At 36.6% G+C, this 18,292-nt stretch overlaps 1 protein-coding gene across 4 annotated transcripts; it reads left to right on the top strand.

Annotated features, from left to right (window-relative positions):
• The first annotated feature begins 2,935 nt into the window (after positions 1–2,935).
• Positions 2,936–13,803, top strand: LOC112802684 (receptor-like protein 4). 4 transcript variants are annotated; one of them, XR_011882416.1, is made up of 11 exons: positions 2,969–3,405; positions 3,515–4,600; positions 5,039–5,189; positions 5,892–5,963; positions 6,762–6,830; positions 7,283–7,464; positions 7,595–7,631; positions 7,723–7,791; positions 9,364–9,441; positions 10,088–10,293; positions 13,103–13,803. XR_011882416.1 is itself a non-coding variant. In XM_025846004.3 (9 exons), exons 1-9 carry the CDS (start codon positions 3,279–3,281, stop codon positions 13,210–13,212), a joined length of 1,968 nt encoding a protein of 655 aa, XP_025701789.1. In that variant the 5' UTR covers positions 2,936–3,278; the 3' UTR covers positions 13,213–13,803. The 4 variants fall into 4 exon arrangements, 1 of the variants encoding a protein (XP_025701789.1); XR_011882417.1 differs by lacking the exons at positions 7,283–7,464; positions 7,595–7,631 and having other exon boundaries at positions 2,936–3,405; positions 7,908–9,441; XR_011882418.1 differs by lacking the exons at positions 7,283–7,464; positions 7,595–7,631 and having other exon boundaries at positions 2,936–3,405; positions 7,723–7,795.
• The last annotated feature ends 4,489 nt before the right edge of the window (positions 13,804–18,292 follow it).

Genomic DNA, 18,292 nt, shown 5'->3' with positions numbered 1-18,292 from the left:
ATCGGTAAATAGTGTGTACCCTTAAGCACAGCATTCATGCACTTTGAGAGGTTCATCGTCATGTGCCCAAACTAGCGGCCACTATCGTAATGTTGTAGCCAAATCTCTTTGTTGAATTTATAAGCCTAGTCTGCCATCTCCCTTGACAAACCCCTCAATGCATCCATGTATTGCTCGTACCCAGCGTTGCTTGAACTGTAAGTAGCATTTATGAGATACTGCTTTTCCTTGGCAAACTTGAAATGAGACATAAAGTTCACCGCCATGTGCCAGACACAATAAGTATGAAATGCTTTAGGAGGATGCTAACCACTATCGTCAACTCTCAATGCAGCCTTGATCGCCTGTGATCTATCAGAAATAATCAACATGCCTTTCTACAGGGTGACGTGTCACCTTAGATTGGTAAGAAAGAAAGACCATGATTCCTCTTCTCAAACTCAACAATTACAAAGGCTACAGGAAGGATATTGCTATTACAATCTTCTGCCACTACAATAAGCAAAATACCACCAAACTTGCCATACAGATGTGTGCCATAAAAGGAGACAAATGGCTTGAAATGCTTGAAAGCCTCTACACAGGCAGGGAATGTCCAAAATACCTTTATCAAACATGCTGCAATCACGCACCATAAGGTGTCCATCATAGTACGGTACAAACAGTGATCTCACATATTGTTCCAGAATAATAACTTTGTAGTGCTTGCAGTAACCTTGGCACCTTATTGTATGAATCCTCCCAATCATCGTGTATCTGCACAATTGCCTTTTGCTTCGCCATCCAAACCTTTCTGTATGAGGGTTTGAAGTGATAGCTTTCCCTAACTGTACCTTGTAGGACAGAGATGCTGACAGGATGGGCTGAATTGTATCAACAAGAGGATGACATGGCAGATGAGAGTCTAGGGGGTGTTCACGGATCGGGTTAGTTGGGATTTGGGGTGAAATTAGAATCGAATTAATTGAATTGTAATTGGTTCGAATTGGTTTGGATTTATGTTTTTTGTGTATACTCGAACCAAACCAAACCGATTAAGAACGGATTAGCTTGGTTTGGGTAATTTGGTACCCGATAAAATAGAAATTCATAAAAAATAAAAAATGAAAATTTTATTTTAAAAATCCTGCAAATATAATAATTAATAAACATGTAAAATCAGTAAACAAGTCAATAATATGCTAAAAATAATAAAATATCCATAATAATCCACAATTATAGCTAAATACTTAAGTCATTGTCATAAATAATCAGTAAAAGTTATATATATTTTAAATTTATATATATTTTTAATTTAATTAATAAAGGGTTCGGATCTACGGGTTGTTTCGAGTTCTGCACTCCCATAACCATTCTCCGAACCAATTAACAAAGAGTGTCATCAATTTGATTTGGGTTGTACCCGACTATCCATTGGTTTCAGAACCAATTTAATTGGTTCGGTTCGGATTCGGATGGGTAATCGGGTGCCTGATACCCGTGAACACCCTTAGATGAGACTGTTGTCCAACTGTCGATGGTCTTGAGACATGGTAGGTGCTAAACTACGTGTGCACCCCTCCCATCCTACACACCTCCCTAATGAAATAGAACAATCGTGGTTCACATGTAAAACAAGCATAACAATGATAACTGAGAATATAGAACACAATTAAACTTGAACTTACCAATATCGAAATTCTTTCGAAGAGCAACACGGAGACTCCAAGTGCATCTTGCTTCATATTGTCGGCAATGTACATGGTACTTTAATCGATCCAAATCTGCAACTCGGTACTCAGCACTTTTGTGAATATTGTAATTCTTCACGCGCCTGCAATACTGCATCTCTGCTTTTGAATCTGTGGCCATCTCAAAATTTGACACTACCGTATAAGTTGTAAACGTCTTCACCAATGTTGGAAAACGGATTTTTCTCTTGCATTGCATCCACATCCAATGCATGATAGTGACTGGGTACAGATGACAATGCCAGAATTGGGTTCGGGGGAGGCAGAAGATACCAACATGATTGCTCGACCGGGGTTTCCAGTACAAACTCTTCATCGTCATCATCTTTAGAAGAATCACGCTCGTTGCTATCCGCAAATACTACTCGTTTGAGTCCTCACCATTAACATCGATCTCTTCCACTGGACGAGCAACGTGTAGCGATGGTGATGCGAAAGGTAGGTCATCCTGCACAAAGTTCGACTGTCTAGATTCACCACCACTGACATCACCAATATTCGTAGAAAGCTCTATCACTTGTTCCGCAATGATTCTCCCATAGATGTCAAACATCAGGCGCACATGCTCGTCGCCATGGAGCAAAAATTGTCGAAACCGAAAACTCTGTTTCCCATCGGTGCTAGCAACCTATACCCCGCGCTTCCGATCTCTTTTCTTCCGCTACCACTGACGCTACTCAATATCAGACTATTCAGCTCGGACAAAGAACTTACTCGTTGGGTACGCAACAGAATGGAATTCTCACACTCAAATATCATCTCATTATTACTATTTCTCATATGGCAATTGGGATACACACTTACAATCAAATATCCACTACTACTAGACATTTTGACTTATTTTTAGAAGAAAAAGATAGAGAAGAAGCAATGAAATGTTTGCGAAAAATACAAAGAGTTGTATATCCTTTTATAGCTACTGAAAATTTGTCATAACGTATCTCGTTTACACGGTAAACGAAATATGCACATCAATATTATGTGTTTTTATCTTGTCTAGAGTATAAACGAGATTCGTATAGTATTGTTTCGTTTATACTGTAAACAAAATAAAATTTTCGATGTATTTTAATAAAAATGCTACAAATTATTTATTGTGGTAAATAAAATATTTATGTTATTTATTTAAAAAAAACCGTAATTTGCGCACTAGCATTTCCATATTCTTCTACATTTGCATATGCCATATGGTGTTTGCTCGTTTTATCCTATTATCGGTTATGAATAATAACTAATAAGCCTTTTCAATGTCTATGCATGGTTGTTGCTGGAAAATCTTACCGCTCCCTTGGATTTTGGCTCACTTATCACTGTCAGTTCTCTCTCTTTGAACTCACTTAACCCACCGAGTCACTGACAGAAAGTCACAGCTCACAAGTCACAACACAGACACACCCTGGTTCTCTTTCTTCTTGGATCTACACTCCACTCCATTATTGCCTCTCCCCACTTACCTTACCTTTCCCATTTGGAATTGGCCCCCCTTCTAACTGTCTCACTAGAATAAACGCCCACACTCATTCATACAAATACTGAAATACAAATACAATGTCCCTCACTCTCCCTCTTCTCCTCCTCCTCCTCCTCCTCCTCCTCCTAACCACCATTATCACAACCACCACCACTACCCCTCTCCCTTCTCCCTCTCCCTCTCCCTCTTCTTCCTATCCTTACGGTAAGAAACATGCATCTCCCTCCACCCAAACTCACTCATTCTCATAAGTAATAATATTCCAATCTGATTCACTCATTCTCTGATAAGAATAATAATATAATAATTGCAGGTTTCTCTTACCACATCGACTGCGGCAGTCCCACTAACACCACCGACCCTTTCAACACCACTTGGCTCTCCGACCGCTACTTCTCCGGTGGCGCCACTTCCATCGTCTCGGAGCCCCTCCTCTTCCAGCACCCTCACGAGAAGACCCTCCGCTTCTTCCCAACCTCCTCCGGCAAAAAGAACTGCTACACCCTCCCACTCCCTCCTCCCTCTTCCACTTCCTCTGCTCACCGCCGCTTCCTCCTGCGCACCTTCGTCGTATACGACAACTACGACGGCAAGGCCCACCCTCCCTCCTTCGATGTCTCCGTCCGCTCCACCATTGTCTTCTCCTGGCGCTCCCCCTGGCCAAGCTCCCTCTCCCGCCGCGGCGCCTACTCCGACCTCCTCGCCTCTTCTCCCTCCGACGCTGACGCCGTCCCTGTCTGCTTCTACAGCTTCGCCACTGATCCCCCCGTCATCTCCTCTCTTGAGGTATTCTCCGTCGATCCGAATTCCTACGACGCCGCTTCCACCGCTACCACCGACATTGTTCTAGTCAACTATGGCCGCCTCTCTTGCGGCTCCGGTCAGTGGGGCCCGGGCTTCAGTGCAGATTCCGACCGATTTGGCCGGTCCTGGCAGGCCGATTCTGACTACAGGACCGCCAATTCCGACAAATTTGTGGCGGTTTCCACCAAGTACGGCATCAAAGGCACCGACCAGAAGCCAAATTACTTCCCGGAGAAGCTGTACCAGACTGCGGTGACAACGGCGGAGGAAGAGGGGGGAGTAATTGAGTACGAATTGAGCGTGGATGCGAAGCTTGATTACCTTCTGTGGCTGCATTTCGCGGAGATTGAAGGGAAGGTCCGGAAGGCGGGGGAGAGAGTGTTCGATGTGTGGGTCAACGACGAGAATTTGACTAGGATTGACATATACCGCAGCGTTGGCGGTTTTGCGGCGTACACGTGGCATCACACGGTGAAGAATTTGAGTAGCAGTGTTCTGAGCGTGAAGCTCAAGGGTGTGAAGGGAGCGCCTCTCATCTGTGGGGTTGAGAATTACGCTCTTGTCCCTAACGATCCTTCCACTGTTCCTCAACAAGGTAGAGTTTTGATTCGTTGATCTTGTTGAAATTTAGAAATGTCCTTTGTTTTTTTTTTCCTTTTGTGTTGATAATGTTGTGCAAATTTGGAAACTTTGTTGCTAGAAAGGAATGATTCTGGATTTTCTTGAAATATAGCTACTAATTATGTTTCGTGAATCTAGTGCAAATATAGTTACCAATTACATAGGTGGCTGTTGTTTTTTTTACTTTTGATGTTCTTTTTTGGTAATTATTCTAGTAATTCATCATATTATTTTGATTTATTATATCACTGGGTAATTACTAATTAGAAAGGAGAACAAGGTCAATATATTTTTTGATTGTACCGCAACACCGTAAGAATTTTGGTCAACGATATGTGCTGGGGGTTTTCATTTTTGTTTTTCTCCTTCACTTTCAATTTTATGATATTCTGTTTATTTGTTTGTTTGGCAGCGGTTGCCATGAAGGCATTGAAAGATTCACTTCGGATTCCAGAGAGGATGGGTTGGAATGGTGATCCATGTGCACCTACTAATTGGGATGCATGGGAGGGAGTTACCTGCCGTATGAGTAAGGATAACACTGGTCTCGTGATAAGTCAAATGTAAGTATTCTTCCTTTTTCACTTCTTTTAAATTTTAACTAATGTAATTCAGCTTCTAATTTAATTGGCTAATGTTTCTTCGCACATCATATACATGATATCTTGAAAGATTTCTTAATAATAATCTGCACTACATTTCATTTTCACACTTTAAGTGTACAGTTAATGGTATGTGTGAATGTATTCGTCATGTCTTGCAGCAATCATTTTTAATTTTTTATCAGAGGTTTCATAAGTCTTAGTCATTCTTTGTACAAAACTAGAAAAATGCATTTTCCTAACATAAACGTTATCTTGCCAACAAACTTTTGAGCTTATCAAGACTCCTTCCCATTAAACATAAAAGGTTGGTTGGCGGTGGATTATGGGTCCAACAGGAAAGAAGAAAGGGTAAAAAGGTGGAGGTGAGGATAGATTTCGGTTATTGTTCAGAGAATAGTCCTTATTCCTTGCTGTAATTTCTTAATTTTACAAAAAATGCTACATGGGATGATGAAAATTTCGTACGAACTGCATGAACAAGAATGCTACCCAATAAAAATTACGCACAATTAGTAAAAACTGAAATTTTGGTAATCAGGTAAGGATGGGTTTATCATTATTCGAGCTACATTTCACATTTGAAATTCGAGTAAAAAGTCTTTCCCCTTATTAATAAACCCTAAAACTTTGACCTTATCTTTGTTTCACTTGTCATTTCAGAGATCTGGGCAGTCAAGGCTTGAAAGGGGACATAAGTGACCAGATTAGTCTTTTGTCAGACTTGGTAAGCCTGTAAGTATCAACAGCCCAATGCTTACATATGCTTAGACATCTTTGTACAATGTGGCTTAGCTTTGTTGATGTTAGCAAGCATTGTATTATAGTAGTTAATCTCGTGAGATCCTAGCGAGGTTCCCATCCCATCCCAGTGAGAATCTGCAGCGATATTATATGGGATCTCAGCTTTCTTGTCCTAGCCGGGATCCAGTAGAAAAATATGCTAATTGACATAGGTCTATACATTTTCTCCCTTGCTTTGAAATAATCTGACTGTTGTTTTGTTATAGCAGATATAAAAGTCTGCACTTTACAACTATTATCTTGTTTTTGTTATATTTTGTTCCTTGTCCGTTCAATCATAGCAATATGAATGCTATTTTGAAAATGAATAGCTTTGGTACTATCACCCATAGTTCCATTCCATCTGGTGGCTACAGTATTTATGTTGATATGCTAAACGGTGTTGACGGAGTAACACTACATTTTGAACAAACACCGACTAGTGCAACAATTTAACTGCATTATGCTTAAGCTCTTCTTATTTTCTCTTGTTCTTAACATCATTATTAGAATTCCATAACTATATGCTAGTGTGAACCTCAAATCTCATACCCCATTTCATGAATTATGAATTGTAATTAAGTGTTCTTTCTACATATATTGGCCGTAATTTTTTATTCATATGCTCCTATACAGATGTAGTATATCATCATTCATCAAGCTTACACTTTCAGCATGTGTTGTCCTAGACAGATATAGTCATGTTTTTATTGGTACTAATTATCTGGCAATCTCTATTTAATTTTACAGGAACCTGAGTTCTAATTCTTTGATGGGTGAAATACCTAATGGACTAGGTCAAAAGTCGCTGATACACCTGTAAGTTATTTACAGAACTCTACTGAGCAGAGTACTTTATTTGATTACTTCATTCATGTGCACTTCTCATCGCTCATTGTAATCAGAGCCTATATTTTTCTGGCACATTCAAATTCTGAGGACATCCATTGGTGATATATATATATATATATATATATATATTCTGAAGGTCTTTACAGTTTCACCTGATTTTTCAGTAGGTCCCATAGTTTAGAAGTTTGTATTTAAGTCTCTGCATTTAGCATTTTTTCTGCAACCAAGTCGTTACATTGAACCACCATTACAAAAAAAGTTACTAGTAATGCTGTAATACACATATAAAGTCAAGTGCATCACACATTTTAGACATTTTACTGATCTAAACTGTTCAATTATATAAAACAGAAATCTATCATTAAAACTAGCATATATTATTTTACCCCCTACCCTACAGTTAATGTGGTTTACTTCAGACAGCCAATCACCCTCTTCATCCTCTCTCTCTCTTTCTCTCGTGAATGCAACTTCCCTAACTACCACTACGCAGACCACAACCGCTGTAAACTAGCCACTGAACCTGCTATCTTGGGTTGTTTCGGGCTTAGGGGAATGAATTGAAGCCATGTTGAAGAGTGATGGATTGATAAAAGAGAAGGTGGGTTTGTACAAGGGGTATTTGTCCGCCAAAAGGAGCATCTTGTTTTAACTAATGTTTTTATAATGGTAGGACCTTCATGAAGTTTTTTGTACAATACAGACACTTAATTATAAATTTTTAACTACAGGGACCTGTTTGAAAATTGAGTGAAATTGGCCTCCAAGGTAATTAAACCAAAATATTTGTAGTAGATATTAGCCTTCAGCTGTCTGATTTATTTTGTATTTTATTTGTTCTCTGCGATGCATGTTGTAGGGATCTGTCCAACAATCAGTTGACGGGCTCCATACCAGATAGTATAGCTTCATCTAGTTTGAAACTTGTGTAAGTATGTGCTATTTTATTTACGTTGCTCACTTTTTTAGTATCATCATTATATCAAACCCTGAAATCTTCTCCTTTGGATGAGTTTTTTTTTAATTCATTTTTTGGGGGTAAAGAGAAGCTGACGGGCGTATTGACCATGCCTAGTTTTGGTATCAAAGAAGTTCACTGGGAGTAGGCTACACAATGTGATGCCAGAGCATCTCAGATGGCTTGCCAATGGTGTATGATGGTACTTAAAGATTGTCAACGAAGTGGGAATTCATAACAATGGGAATTAAACCTAAGATACATAAGTGCTTTGATTTTCATCAGTTGAGCCTACCCTATTGTCTCCGTGCTTTTATTGTGTGTCATGATTAGCATCACGTTCATGTTTTATATAATATGGTTGCAATGAACCCTTCTTATTTATTTCATTTATTTAATAAATTTCCTTGAAGGGGAGCCTTGGAGCAACGGTTGAGTTGTTTCCATGTGACCTCAAGGTCACTGGAACAAGATGCAGAATTAGCCATTGATGCAATTATTAGGTTATGCTGTTTACATTCCAACCTTTTTGGATGCGGCTCTCCTCTAGACCTTGCATTAATGTGTGATACTTAGGCACCAGGATGCACTTTATCTAATAAAGTTTCTTAAATGCGTGTTTAGATATCATTAAGTTGCAAGAAAAAAATTCTTTTAATAAAATCTTTTTAAAAATTTTAGTATGTTTGGCTAAACTAAATATTATGTTTTCTTTCTTTTTCATTTATATTTTAAAGATCTTCAATGCAACTTCTTTTCTTTGATGTTTACATTTTACAATACACAGCAACAACGATATTTAAAGGAAGAGACTGCTGTACTTAATTGAAAAATGACTTGCCATTTTGATTGTTGGTCATGGAAAAGCTACGGAGAGAAAAGAAAAGGTTAAATTGATATGGGAATCCTACAATAAATAACTCAGGTTTTGAGAAAATTTACTCATAGATTGGCCTCTCTTTTGAAAATTACAACCAAGTGTTATGTTACCAAAGGGGTCTCCTAGATGGACTTAGTGGTACAATTGAAGTGTATCAAAAAGAAAAGGTCTGACAGACCTATCTAAAATAAGGTTATGTATAATTATTTCTCCAAGAATTTTCTTTGGCATACTTTATATCCTTTTATCTGAAGATCTACCTGGATATTGCTTTTCCAGTATAAACTTTGGCCTGATTACTGCCTTTGCAGCAGAGTTAGAGCTACCTTATCATATTATGAAAAGCTGCCACATATTTGTAAAGAAAGGGTTAGTCAGCAGTGCTTTAAACTAAATCTTAGTATGAGTATGGTGAGAATGAAAAGCAATATCCTGTGTTTAACTTTGCTTTAGTCCTTAACTAAGCAGATTTTGGGTGTTACAAGGTAAGACCATTCTATGTATATATTCCCATTAAGGAGAGGATGGACAATTAGTACTTAATCTCTATTACAGTCTTAAATGGTTGTCTTTTCATCCAGGAGACTTTTTTTTTGCTCAATTAAGTTATTTATTTATTTATTATTCATTTATTTTTTTCATAATCCATTCTATCATGACAGGCTATTGAACGGTAACTTATTGGAAGGAAGAGTGCCAGAGGAACTTTATTCGATTGGTGTCCATGGTGGAGCTATTGAGTATGTCACTTTAATCTGATAGCCTTTCTATCAAGTTCTGCATAACGCTATTTAACATATGTAAACAATTCTATCTTTTACTATATCTGTATGTTTTTGTAATCTGGAAGAAGAGCCACATAATCCCTTCTAGTCTTGAGTATCCTCTGACATCAGCATTGAATGCTAAACTTAGCTAAATGGACACCGCCATTGCCCCATGTTGGCTATATGGCCATTTTGGTGTTAGCCTGATGTGAATTTGATGAGTTGCAAGATCACTTTTTAAACTGAATTTACCCTCGTTTTAAAATAAGAAAAAAAAATGACTAGCTTCACAAAAAAAAAAAAAAAAAAAAAAACTGCAGAAAAAGTTGAAAACGAACAGGCCTTTTTTGAATGGGGGAGTACTTGGAATTGTGCGTCTTGAAGAATACGGATAAAATTTGTATTTTGCAATCCATTGAGACGTGGAGATTTCTTTGATAACCTGATCATCGTAATACTCTTTATTAATCAGTGGCTCACAGTCACAGTCATGAAGCTGCCAGAAATAATCAATTATTTATTTTGGAGGTTGGGGGAGGGGTGGGGGGAAATTGAACTTTAAACCCATTTAGAAATGATGTTTACACACGTTTTTTTTGTTTAATTGTTTTTGGCTCAGTCTCTCCAGCAACAAAGGTTTGTGCGGTGTTCCAACCTTGCCATCCTGTCCTATATTTTGGGAGAATGGAAGGTTATCTACTCAGGGTAAAATTGCAATAGGCTTGTCATGCTTTTTTGTTTTCTGTGTGGTGGTGCTGCTGGTCTTTGTCTTCATCAGGAGGAGAAGAAATGATTATGACTTTGCTCTGCCTCATGAATTAACATGTAAGTCTAATTTTAACGAGATTCTTCCATCTAGCTTTAATGTTTTTGGGGACGCTAACTATGGTATCTGTTCCTCTGCCAAGCTTGTTTCCTTGGTTTTGTTTTGTTCTTGTTTGTGTGTGTGCGTGCGTTTTTCGTTTGTTTTTTTTTTTTTTCTTTTGTGTTTTTACACATGAAAACTCAGGTAAAATTTATACTCACTCTTACCCTGCAACCGACATACCTAATAGATAAAAAAGTGAGGGAATATTTACACAAGATTAGAGGATACGGTCCAGTCCTTAAAGAGAACCAGTAAAGAAAAGGAAACCAATAAAAATAAAATGGGGGAATGAGCTCTCAAATCCCAGAAAAAGATTCGATGGTGCTTCATTGTTTTGCACTAATGTTGCACAGAATGACAGTTGGATCATAGGCTTAGAGATTTGATGGCTCTTAAGTGGTGACACTTATTCCTCACATTTTGGTTTCAATTTTATGTATTTGTTTTCTATCTAGTACGTTGATCCTAAATATTATTCAAAATTATTGTTATTGCTCCCCCTTTTTCTTTCATCCTATGAAATTGAGGACGTTAATATGGTGGAAAGGAGGTTGAATCGAGAATGTTCTCTTGCCAAGGCTTCGGCATTTAATGCTGGACAATGTAATCGCTGTATTACACTTATGGTTAGTTCTCCAACAAGTGGTGCAATATTCTTGGAAGGAGCACTTAAAGATTGATAAGAGTAGTGTACCCATAACTGAATTAGTTGAGCAAGAGAATGGTTAGTGAGCTCACATAGTTAGTTAGAGTATCACTAGTCTCTGCCTTGTAATCAGATTAATCATTCATGCAATTGAGATACTTTACTTCCTTTCCAAGAAACTTGCAATTCTCTGTGATTCACCTCTGATCAAGATCATACACTTGCTGATTCATATATTCAACTCTTGAAATCTAACAAAGATCATCTCATATGGGACTCGTCAAAGCTTCATGAGTTTGTTTGTCACCTGATAAGCTGGATGCAAATCAGATTGGGATTTTCATGTTGCTTCTTGCTACTTTTGTGATAATTTAGCGAAATAGAGGATGTTAATATGGTGGAAAAGAGAGAAGTAACAAAAAAAAAAAAAAAAAGTGGAGTAATGATAAATCACACATAAAGCTGGGTTCAAAATGTTAGAAATAGGTGCCATTAATTAACAACCTTTAGATCTCCAAACTTATGATTAACGGTCACTGTAATTGCACACCATCATTAGTGCAAAAAAGAACCAATGAATCATTCACCGTCAATCCTTTTGCATATGTTAAATGATTAGATTGGGTAGTAATCACTACAAATATGTTATGAAAAGGACGACTCCCATAACAAATAGAGGGGTAAAAAACCTGATTAAAGACAGACATTCCTTCTCAACCACAACAAACAACAGAAGCAAAGTCTTATCCATAGGTGATATCTGTTACATGGATTAAATAATGCTATTGTGTCCTATCATATGTCATGTTTCAAGTGAAACTGTTTACATATAAATCTCCTTTGACCATCTTGTGCATGGTTCGGTTAGGTCTTCTTCTATCTTTTGCAACTTATCTATCTTCTATTTGAGTCACCCTCCTAATTGAATGCTCTACCAATCTTCTCTTCACATGTCTGAAACACCTAACACGGGAATCTACCATTTATGCAACAATAGGTGTTATTCCAACTTTTTCTTCTTATATCCTCATTCATTATTCTTTCCATATGTGTTTGGTCGCTCATTCATCCAAGCATCTTCATCTTTTCCACACTAAGATATAGATAATTTTGTAGATAAATGATAATATCTTGATATTTTATTGATATCAAAGTACAAACTATTTTTTCAAAATATTTTTAATATATTTAATTATATAAGGAATTTTAGATATTTTGTATTAATAATTAAAAATGCATAATATTTCTATAAACATTTCAAGAATATAGGTCAAGAATAAGCTTAATATGCCGGCACAATTGGAATAAGTTATGAATTTACACATATTAGTCCCTTGAAAGAAAAATTTAGAAACACTTTTATCCTATTTGTTGTTACAAAGGATTCTTCTAGGATTTAGATTTATTTTCTTATTGAAGATTGAAGAGGACTCGATTCGAATATTATGTTACCTATTTGTTAGTTCAATAGCTAGAAAAGTCTCTCTCTCTCTCTCTCTCTCTCTCTATATATATATATATATATATATATATATATAACACCTGCTTCAAGAGTATGACTTACTTTCACTGTAACTCTGTGCTTAGAAAAGAATGTTTGTGATAAAAAATGCATAATAGGTAGATTTCTTAGCTGGGATTCTTGTTGTTCCCTGATCTCTTAGTTTCTTGCACATATTTTCTACAATCTTTTACTGAACTGTTACTACCTCATGCTTTGATATTTGACATGCATGACCTGAATGTTCAACATTGTGCATTGTCAACTATCTTCAAAGTAGAAGCCATCTAAAGTACACCTTTACCGAATTGTATTGTCTTCAAATGAAAATGTTAAGTGTTAACAGAGCTTGGTATATCTATTCAGTTTTACTATTTTGATGACTCTCCAACCAATCAACTTATCAACCACCCCTGTGGAATGTGATTACAGACACAAAAAAATAAATAATAAAATAAGATAAAATAAAATAAGCCCCTGCAAAATCACATCATACGGGATTTGTGACAATTGTTTGGATTGTTGTCAAAGTGAGTCGCAGAAATAGCATTAGTGATATCTATTATTTCTTTAATCAATCCTATGCTAACTGTTGACTATTATGTTGTTTCTTTTGCAGCATTAGCCGCCAAGAGAAACAGATATCAGAGGCAAAAGTCATTGATGCTTCTTGAGATGGAGAGTCAACATGCCAAGGGATTGGTAGCCTCACCCTACACTCAACAATAACCCTTTCCAAATGAAATTGCCCAAGGAAGGATTGATTTTCATACTTTTCGGCTAAATATACACACCAACACAGCCTATGGGAGATTGAAAGCCTTACTCCATCAATCGTTGGCCACGATGTGACTAAACATGCGGCTTTCGAATAACCAAAAAATAAACAAAAAAATGGCTTTCTGGGATTTGCCTTTCCCGTTTCACTGTCTCATCAAGGATTCTAGAATCCACTTGTTATATATGTGTTGCTTTGTGTCACATTTTTTTGACCAATCACATGAAGGCATATTATATACAATATTATATTGCCTTTTATGTCAATACCCGTCTACTGCTTCTGCTGAAAGTGTAATGGGAACAAACGAAAAGTTTAAGCATCTATGGATGAAATTTGACCAAGTTAGAGTCCATTCTTTTTTTTATACTCATTTGATCTGTGTAGCTACTAGATTTTTCTTTTTTATTAATTGTGAATTTGTGATGTAATTGTGTAGCTAAAGTAGCAGTGATTGGATTTTGTTGTACGATGTATTTTAAGCTTCTGTTATAGTAAATAAAGCTGACGGAGAAATCCCAATACATTTATTTGAGATAAAACTTAGAGTTTGATTTGCTGAAGATTCGAGGTATAATTCCTGAGTTTTTTGGGATTTTAGTGAGGCAGCATTATGTTAAGATATATACTCACATGTAATATCTTATCGGCAAGGTTATAAAAATTCAATAAGAAGTTCAAAAGTTTAATTGAAATTCAATTTAGGTATAATAAAATAATATATTTATATATAAAATGTATAATTTAAAAAAATTGATTTTTTATTTATTATTTTAAATCGGTTTGTTATTAAAAAATTATACAAATTTGATTGGTTAACTAATTTTGATAGACTTTTTTTTTTAATTTTTGATCAATTTTTTGTCAAGCGATTTTTATTGTGAAGTAGACTCGGAGTTAGAGGTTAGTATATACTGGGGGTGTCCCTCTCCCCAAAATTAAAAATTTTAATGTATAAAAGCCTTTACTTTTTATATTAGCTATCCTAATTTTATTTTTTTTTCCATTTTTCTAGAGTTATATTTTTCATATTGGCCATTTTTTAAGAAATGCTCTAGCTTTATCCCTAACCAGACTGGTCTAGTGGTTGATTTTATATTCAGTGGATTGAATATACTCCTCTTCATCCAACCAATTAAAGGAAAAATAAACTTCCACTCCACTTTTTTTTCTCTTCCTTTCATCTTTTTCACTTCCATCCATCCAAACAAAGCCTTAGAGAGAAGTATGTTCCACATGTGGAGAGGATTGGTGTGATGGCTATGGTTCAATTATTTTCTTGTAATTTGTTTAAGGTTATTGAGTCACAGTACAATGTTAAGTGTTAACTAGCCATTTATTTGTGACCGATTATTTATACACATAAGTATTTTATTAGCTAGATTGGTGGCAAAATAACTAACACGATTCGGCTCATTTTTTTTTGTTATTCGAGGCATGCATGTGATGTGCTATGTTATGAGGGTACAGTGATGTTAGACTTGATGTGGGGGCAGTCTTTTTTAACTTGTGCTTTAACAAAATGGAGCATGCGAGTTGTTTTGAAAAAAAAATATCATAGTCAAATCGGATGGTCCGATTTGCACGGAAAAAAGTTTAAATTTTAGAAGGAGTAAATGGGCTGTCTGTGTTATACAAAAAATTTTTTTTTTAATAAAACGAAAATCAAATTGTCCGATTTTTCTGGGAGCACTCGTACCGTCCGATTTATAGCTCTCTGACATCACACGCCTGTAGAACACGCTACTTTTTCACATTGCTGTTCTACACCATTACCTTCTCCATAATAAAATTAAAACGTGACACGATTCATGGTTATAAAATTGAGATATTTAAATCTCGAGAATCAAACTGATTATCAAGTAAAACTTCAAAGGCCAAATTTAAACTTTTTTCTTGTGTTTTCACTTAATTAGGTTGGTATAATACTATTTTTCTTCTTTGGTGTTTTTTTTCACTAATTGGTATGATACTATTTTTCTTAATTTTTTCACTAACTTTTTTTTTTCTCTTCGAAGTTTTAATGAGGCTATGCCAATATGTAAGTATGCGAATGCCCACCGATAGGATCTTTCATTATGTACTTAGGCCTTTGTCCAGATTGAATGAAAGTTTCAATTACAAAAAAATAAAAAAATAAAAAACTATTGGAAGAGTTCGATACATTCACAGCTAAGACTCTTTGACTATGTTTGCTTTGAGTATGGTACCAGACTTATACGCTTGACCAAGGTTCTGAAAATCGGACCGAACTGGCCGGTCCGACTAGTTTAACTGCGAATCGGTGACTTAAACGGTTTGGTTCAACATAAAAAACTGCCAAAATCAAAATCGTTCTCAAACTGCTGAACTGGCCGAGAATCGGTCGGTCGGATCGAACTGGGACCCGGGCAATTTTGAAAAACGGCGTCGTTTTCCGTTCTATTATAAAATGAAATGGCACGGTCTCCATAGCCTCAACCCCTCGAGCTATTCTTCAATCTTTCTCCCCAAAACACAACCCTATATTACAAGTCCCCTACCGCCACAGGGCTCAGCGCTGCCGTTCGTTGCTCTCAAGCACCACTGTGTTTTCGTCCGATCGTCCGTGCTTCTCCCTCATTCGGAAATTGGTGCGTCTTCCTCGAGCTCGCCGTCATTCGCTGCCTCGCTGGTCTTCGTCTGCTCAAACCCTAGCCTCAATCACTCTCCTCTTCAAGCTGTGTCACCTCTGCCGTTAAATCTGGTCCAACCGTCGTCTCTACTGTTTCAGCGTCGTCGCAACTCGTCTCTGCCGTCGCGTCGCATATGCTCCACTCTCTTCTGCCGTCGCGTCGTGCTGCGAAGGGGAAAGAAGGGGTGGAGGTCGCGGGAGGAGGCGCACGAAGGGTGAAGCCTTTGCTGCTTCCGCCGTGTTTGAGCTCGAAGACGGCCGCCAGTGCTGCTACCTCTGTTGCTGCATCTGTCATGCCTTGCCATCATGTTATCACTGATTTCATCTGTCCTCATTCTTGTTTTACTTCAAAATCATGCTAAATTTATGGGTATCCGTCCTTTTTGAATATGTTTATAAATAATAAGATTAGACATTGATTTTCCTGAATTCTGATTATGGTTTTGTTCAAATTTACTGATGGCTTTGTTTGTAGTTGCTGGTTTTGCTGGGTAAATGTTTAGTGTTTTGGAATGTTTTATAATGTGCTAATAGTTGTAATTGTTGGGTGAAAGTTTAGTGTTTTGTGATTATTGGTTAATGTTTTGGTTTGGTGTTCTCTCTTTTCCAGATTTTCTTTCTCCTGTATTTCTGCATGTTGCTGAATTGGTAATCAATAAATTTGTCTTTTTGCTGTAAATCGGGACTTTACTAGGATTTGTTAAATTTGTTGCTTGTTGCTGAATTTGTTGCTTCCCAGTCACAACATCAGAAGACAAGCCGGTGAATAAGGTTTTAAACTGTGAAATCATGTGTTGTTGCTTGAATTTTAGGAGAAAGAGCAATGTAATGTATTCCTATTTATGATTCCATAGGACCAAGGTTAAATTAACAATTCAGGTGGAGTTGAGTTTTGTTTACGAGTAATTAAATGCACAAAACAAGAATAGGATTGCTAATTAAATTTGGAATTTCTGATTAGTGACTTGTTATGGCACTGTTGTTGTTATGCTGCTGTTTTGTTATAGCACTGTTGTTGTTATGCTGCTATTTTGTAATGGTTGTTGCTGAATGCTACTCTGTTTTCATTGTGTTGTAGTTGCTGGTTTTGCTTTGATTTGTAGTTGCTGGTTGTGTTGGTTTTGCTAGCTTTGTTTGTAATTGCTGGGTGAAGGTTTAGTGTTTTGTAATTGCTGGCTTTGTTTTCTAATTGCTGGCTTTGGCTGAAGAAATTGGAGGGGCTGGATGAGGAGACATTGATGCCTCAGAAAACACCACCACCATCAACATATTAATAAAATTATATGAATTTGATTGATGACATTTAATGTAGTTTTTTAAATTTGAAAACTATTTTAATATTTATGTTATACTATAATTATATTTTAGCATGTTTATTTATAATTTTTATTATTTTATTTTAAAACGGTTTTTTCGGTTGAACCACCGATTAGACCGGTTGGACCAGTGAATCAGTGAACCAGTAGCTAGAGCGGTTTGATAACCGGTCTGATTTTCCGAACCTTGCGCTTGACATACAAAATAACAAAAGATATTTTATCTTGTTTGATAACAAAGACACAATAGAATACTTACATATAACAATATTTTTAAATATCAATTTTAGCTTTAAAAGCTTAAATCACCACAACATTACCACATTCACCACCAACAAGGCATCAACATCATTCACTATCTTTCACCAAAAATATTATTCTTCATCACCCTCCATGAACATCATCTACCTTCATCTAGAATCTCCAATTAAAAAATGCAATTAACGTCAATTTGATACTCAATTGCAAAGAAATCAGAAGATGAAGGTAAGACAAAAAACAAAGTAACAAAGACAAAAAGAGATAGAAGGAGATGAAAAGAGAAATAGTAAAATGAAGATAACGGTAGATTTATGACAGATGAAAAAATAAAGGGTAAGGGAGAGGGAGTAATTCAAGAAGAAAGAGGAAGAATAAGTAGAGAAGTAACAAAGGACGAGGGGAGGAGAGAAGAGTTGGAGGAAAAGGAGAAGTGTCAGTAGAGGTGAGGTGGAGAAAAGATATCTGCAAACTCGAGAGGAAGGAATTCAAGTAAAGATGGAAGGCAAAAATAATGATGGCCATAGTAGAAAGCAAATTTGAATGTGAAGCGAGGGAGGGTGGAATGGAGCGAGTTTAAAGGGAAAAAGAGGGATGGAGGGAGGTGAGAGAGTATCAAAAAGAGGAGGAAAGGAGAGTAGATTTAAAAATTTTGAAAAGATATTAATATCATAATTGTCATAAAAATCTATTTCGTCTATCACAAAAGTGTGTCAAACAAATTGAACAAACACAAAATACATGTCTTAAAGATGTAAATATGTATAATCATATGGAAAAGTATACATCAAATATTTGTGTCTT

Source organism: Arachis hypogaea, chromosome 5, assembly GCF_003086295.3.
Source record: "Arachis hypogaea cultivar Tifrunner chromosome 5, arahy.Tifrunner.gnm2.J5K5, whole genome shotgun sequence".
Classification (NCBI taxonomy): domain Eukaryota; kingdom Viridiplantae; phylum Streptophyta; class Magnoliopsida; order Fabales; family Fabaceae; genus Arachis; species Arachis hypogaea.
This window is presented reverse-complemented; position numbering and strand designations above follow the sequence as displayed.

Excerpts from the sequence above, each read along its gene's own strand:
- LOC112802684 (XM_025846004.3), top strand. The coding sequence starts at position 3,279 with ATGTCCCTCACTCTCCCTCTTCTCCTCCTCCTCCTCCTCCTCCTCCTC. Across the intron at positions 5,964-6,761 it reads TTGTCAGACTTGGTAAGCCT|GAACCTGAGTTCTAATTCTT; the intron begins GTAAGTATCAAC and ends TTAATTTTACAG. Across the intron at positions 6,831-7,722 it reads CAAAAGTCGCTGATACACCT|GGATCTGTCCAACAATCAGT; the intron begins GTAAGTTATTTA and ends TGCATGTTGTAG.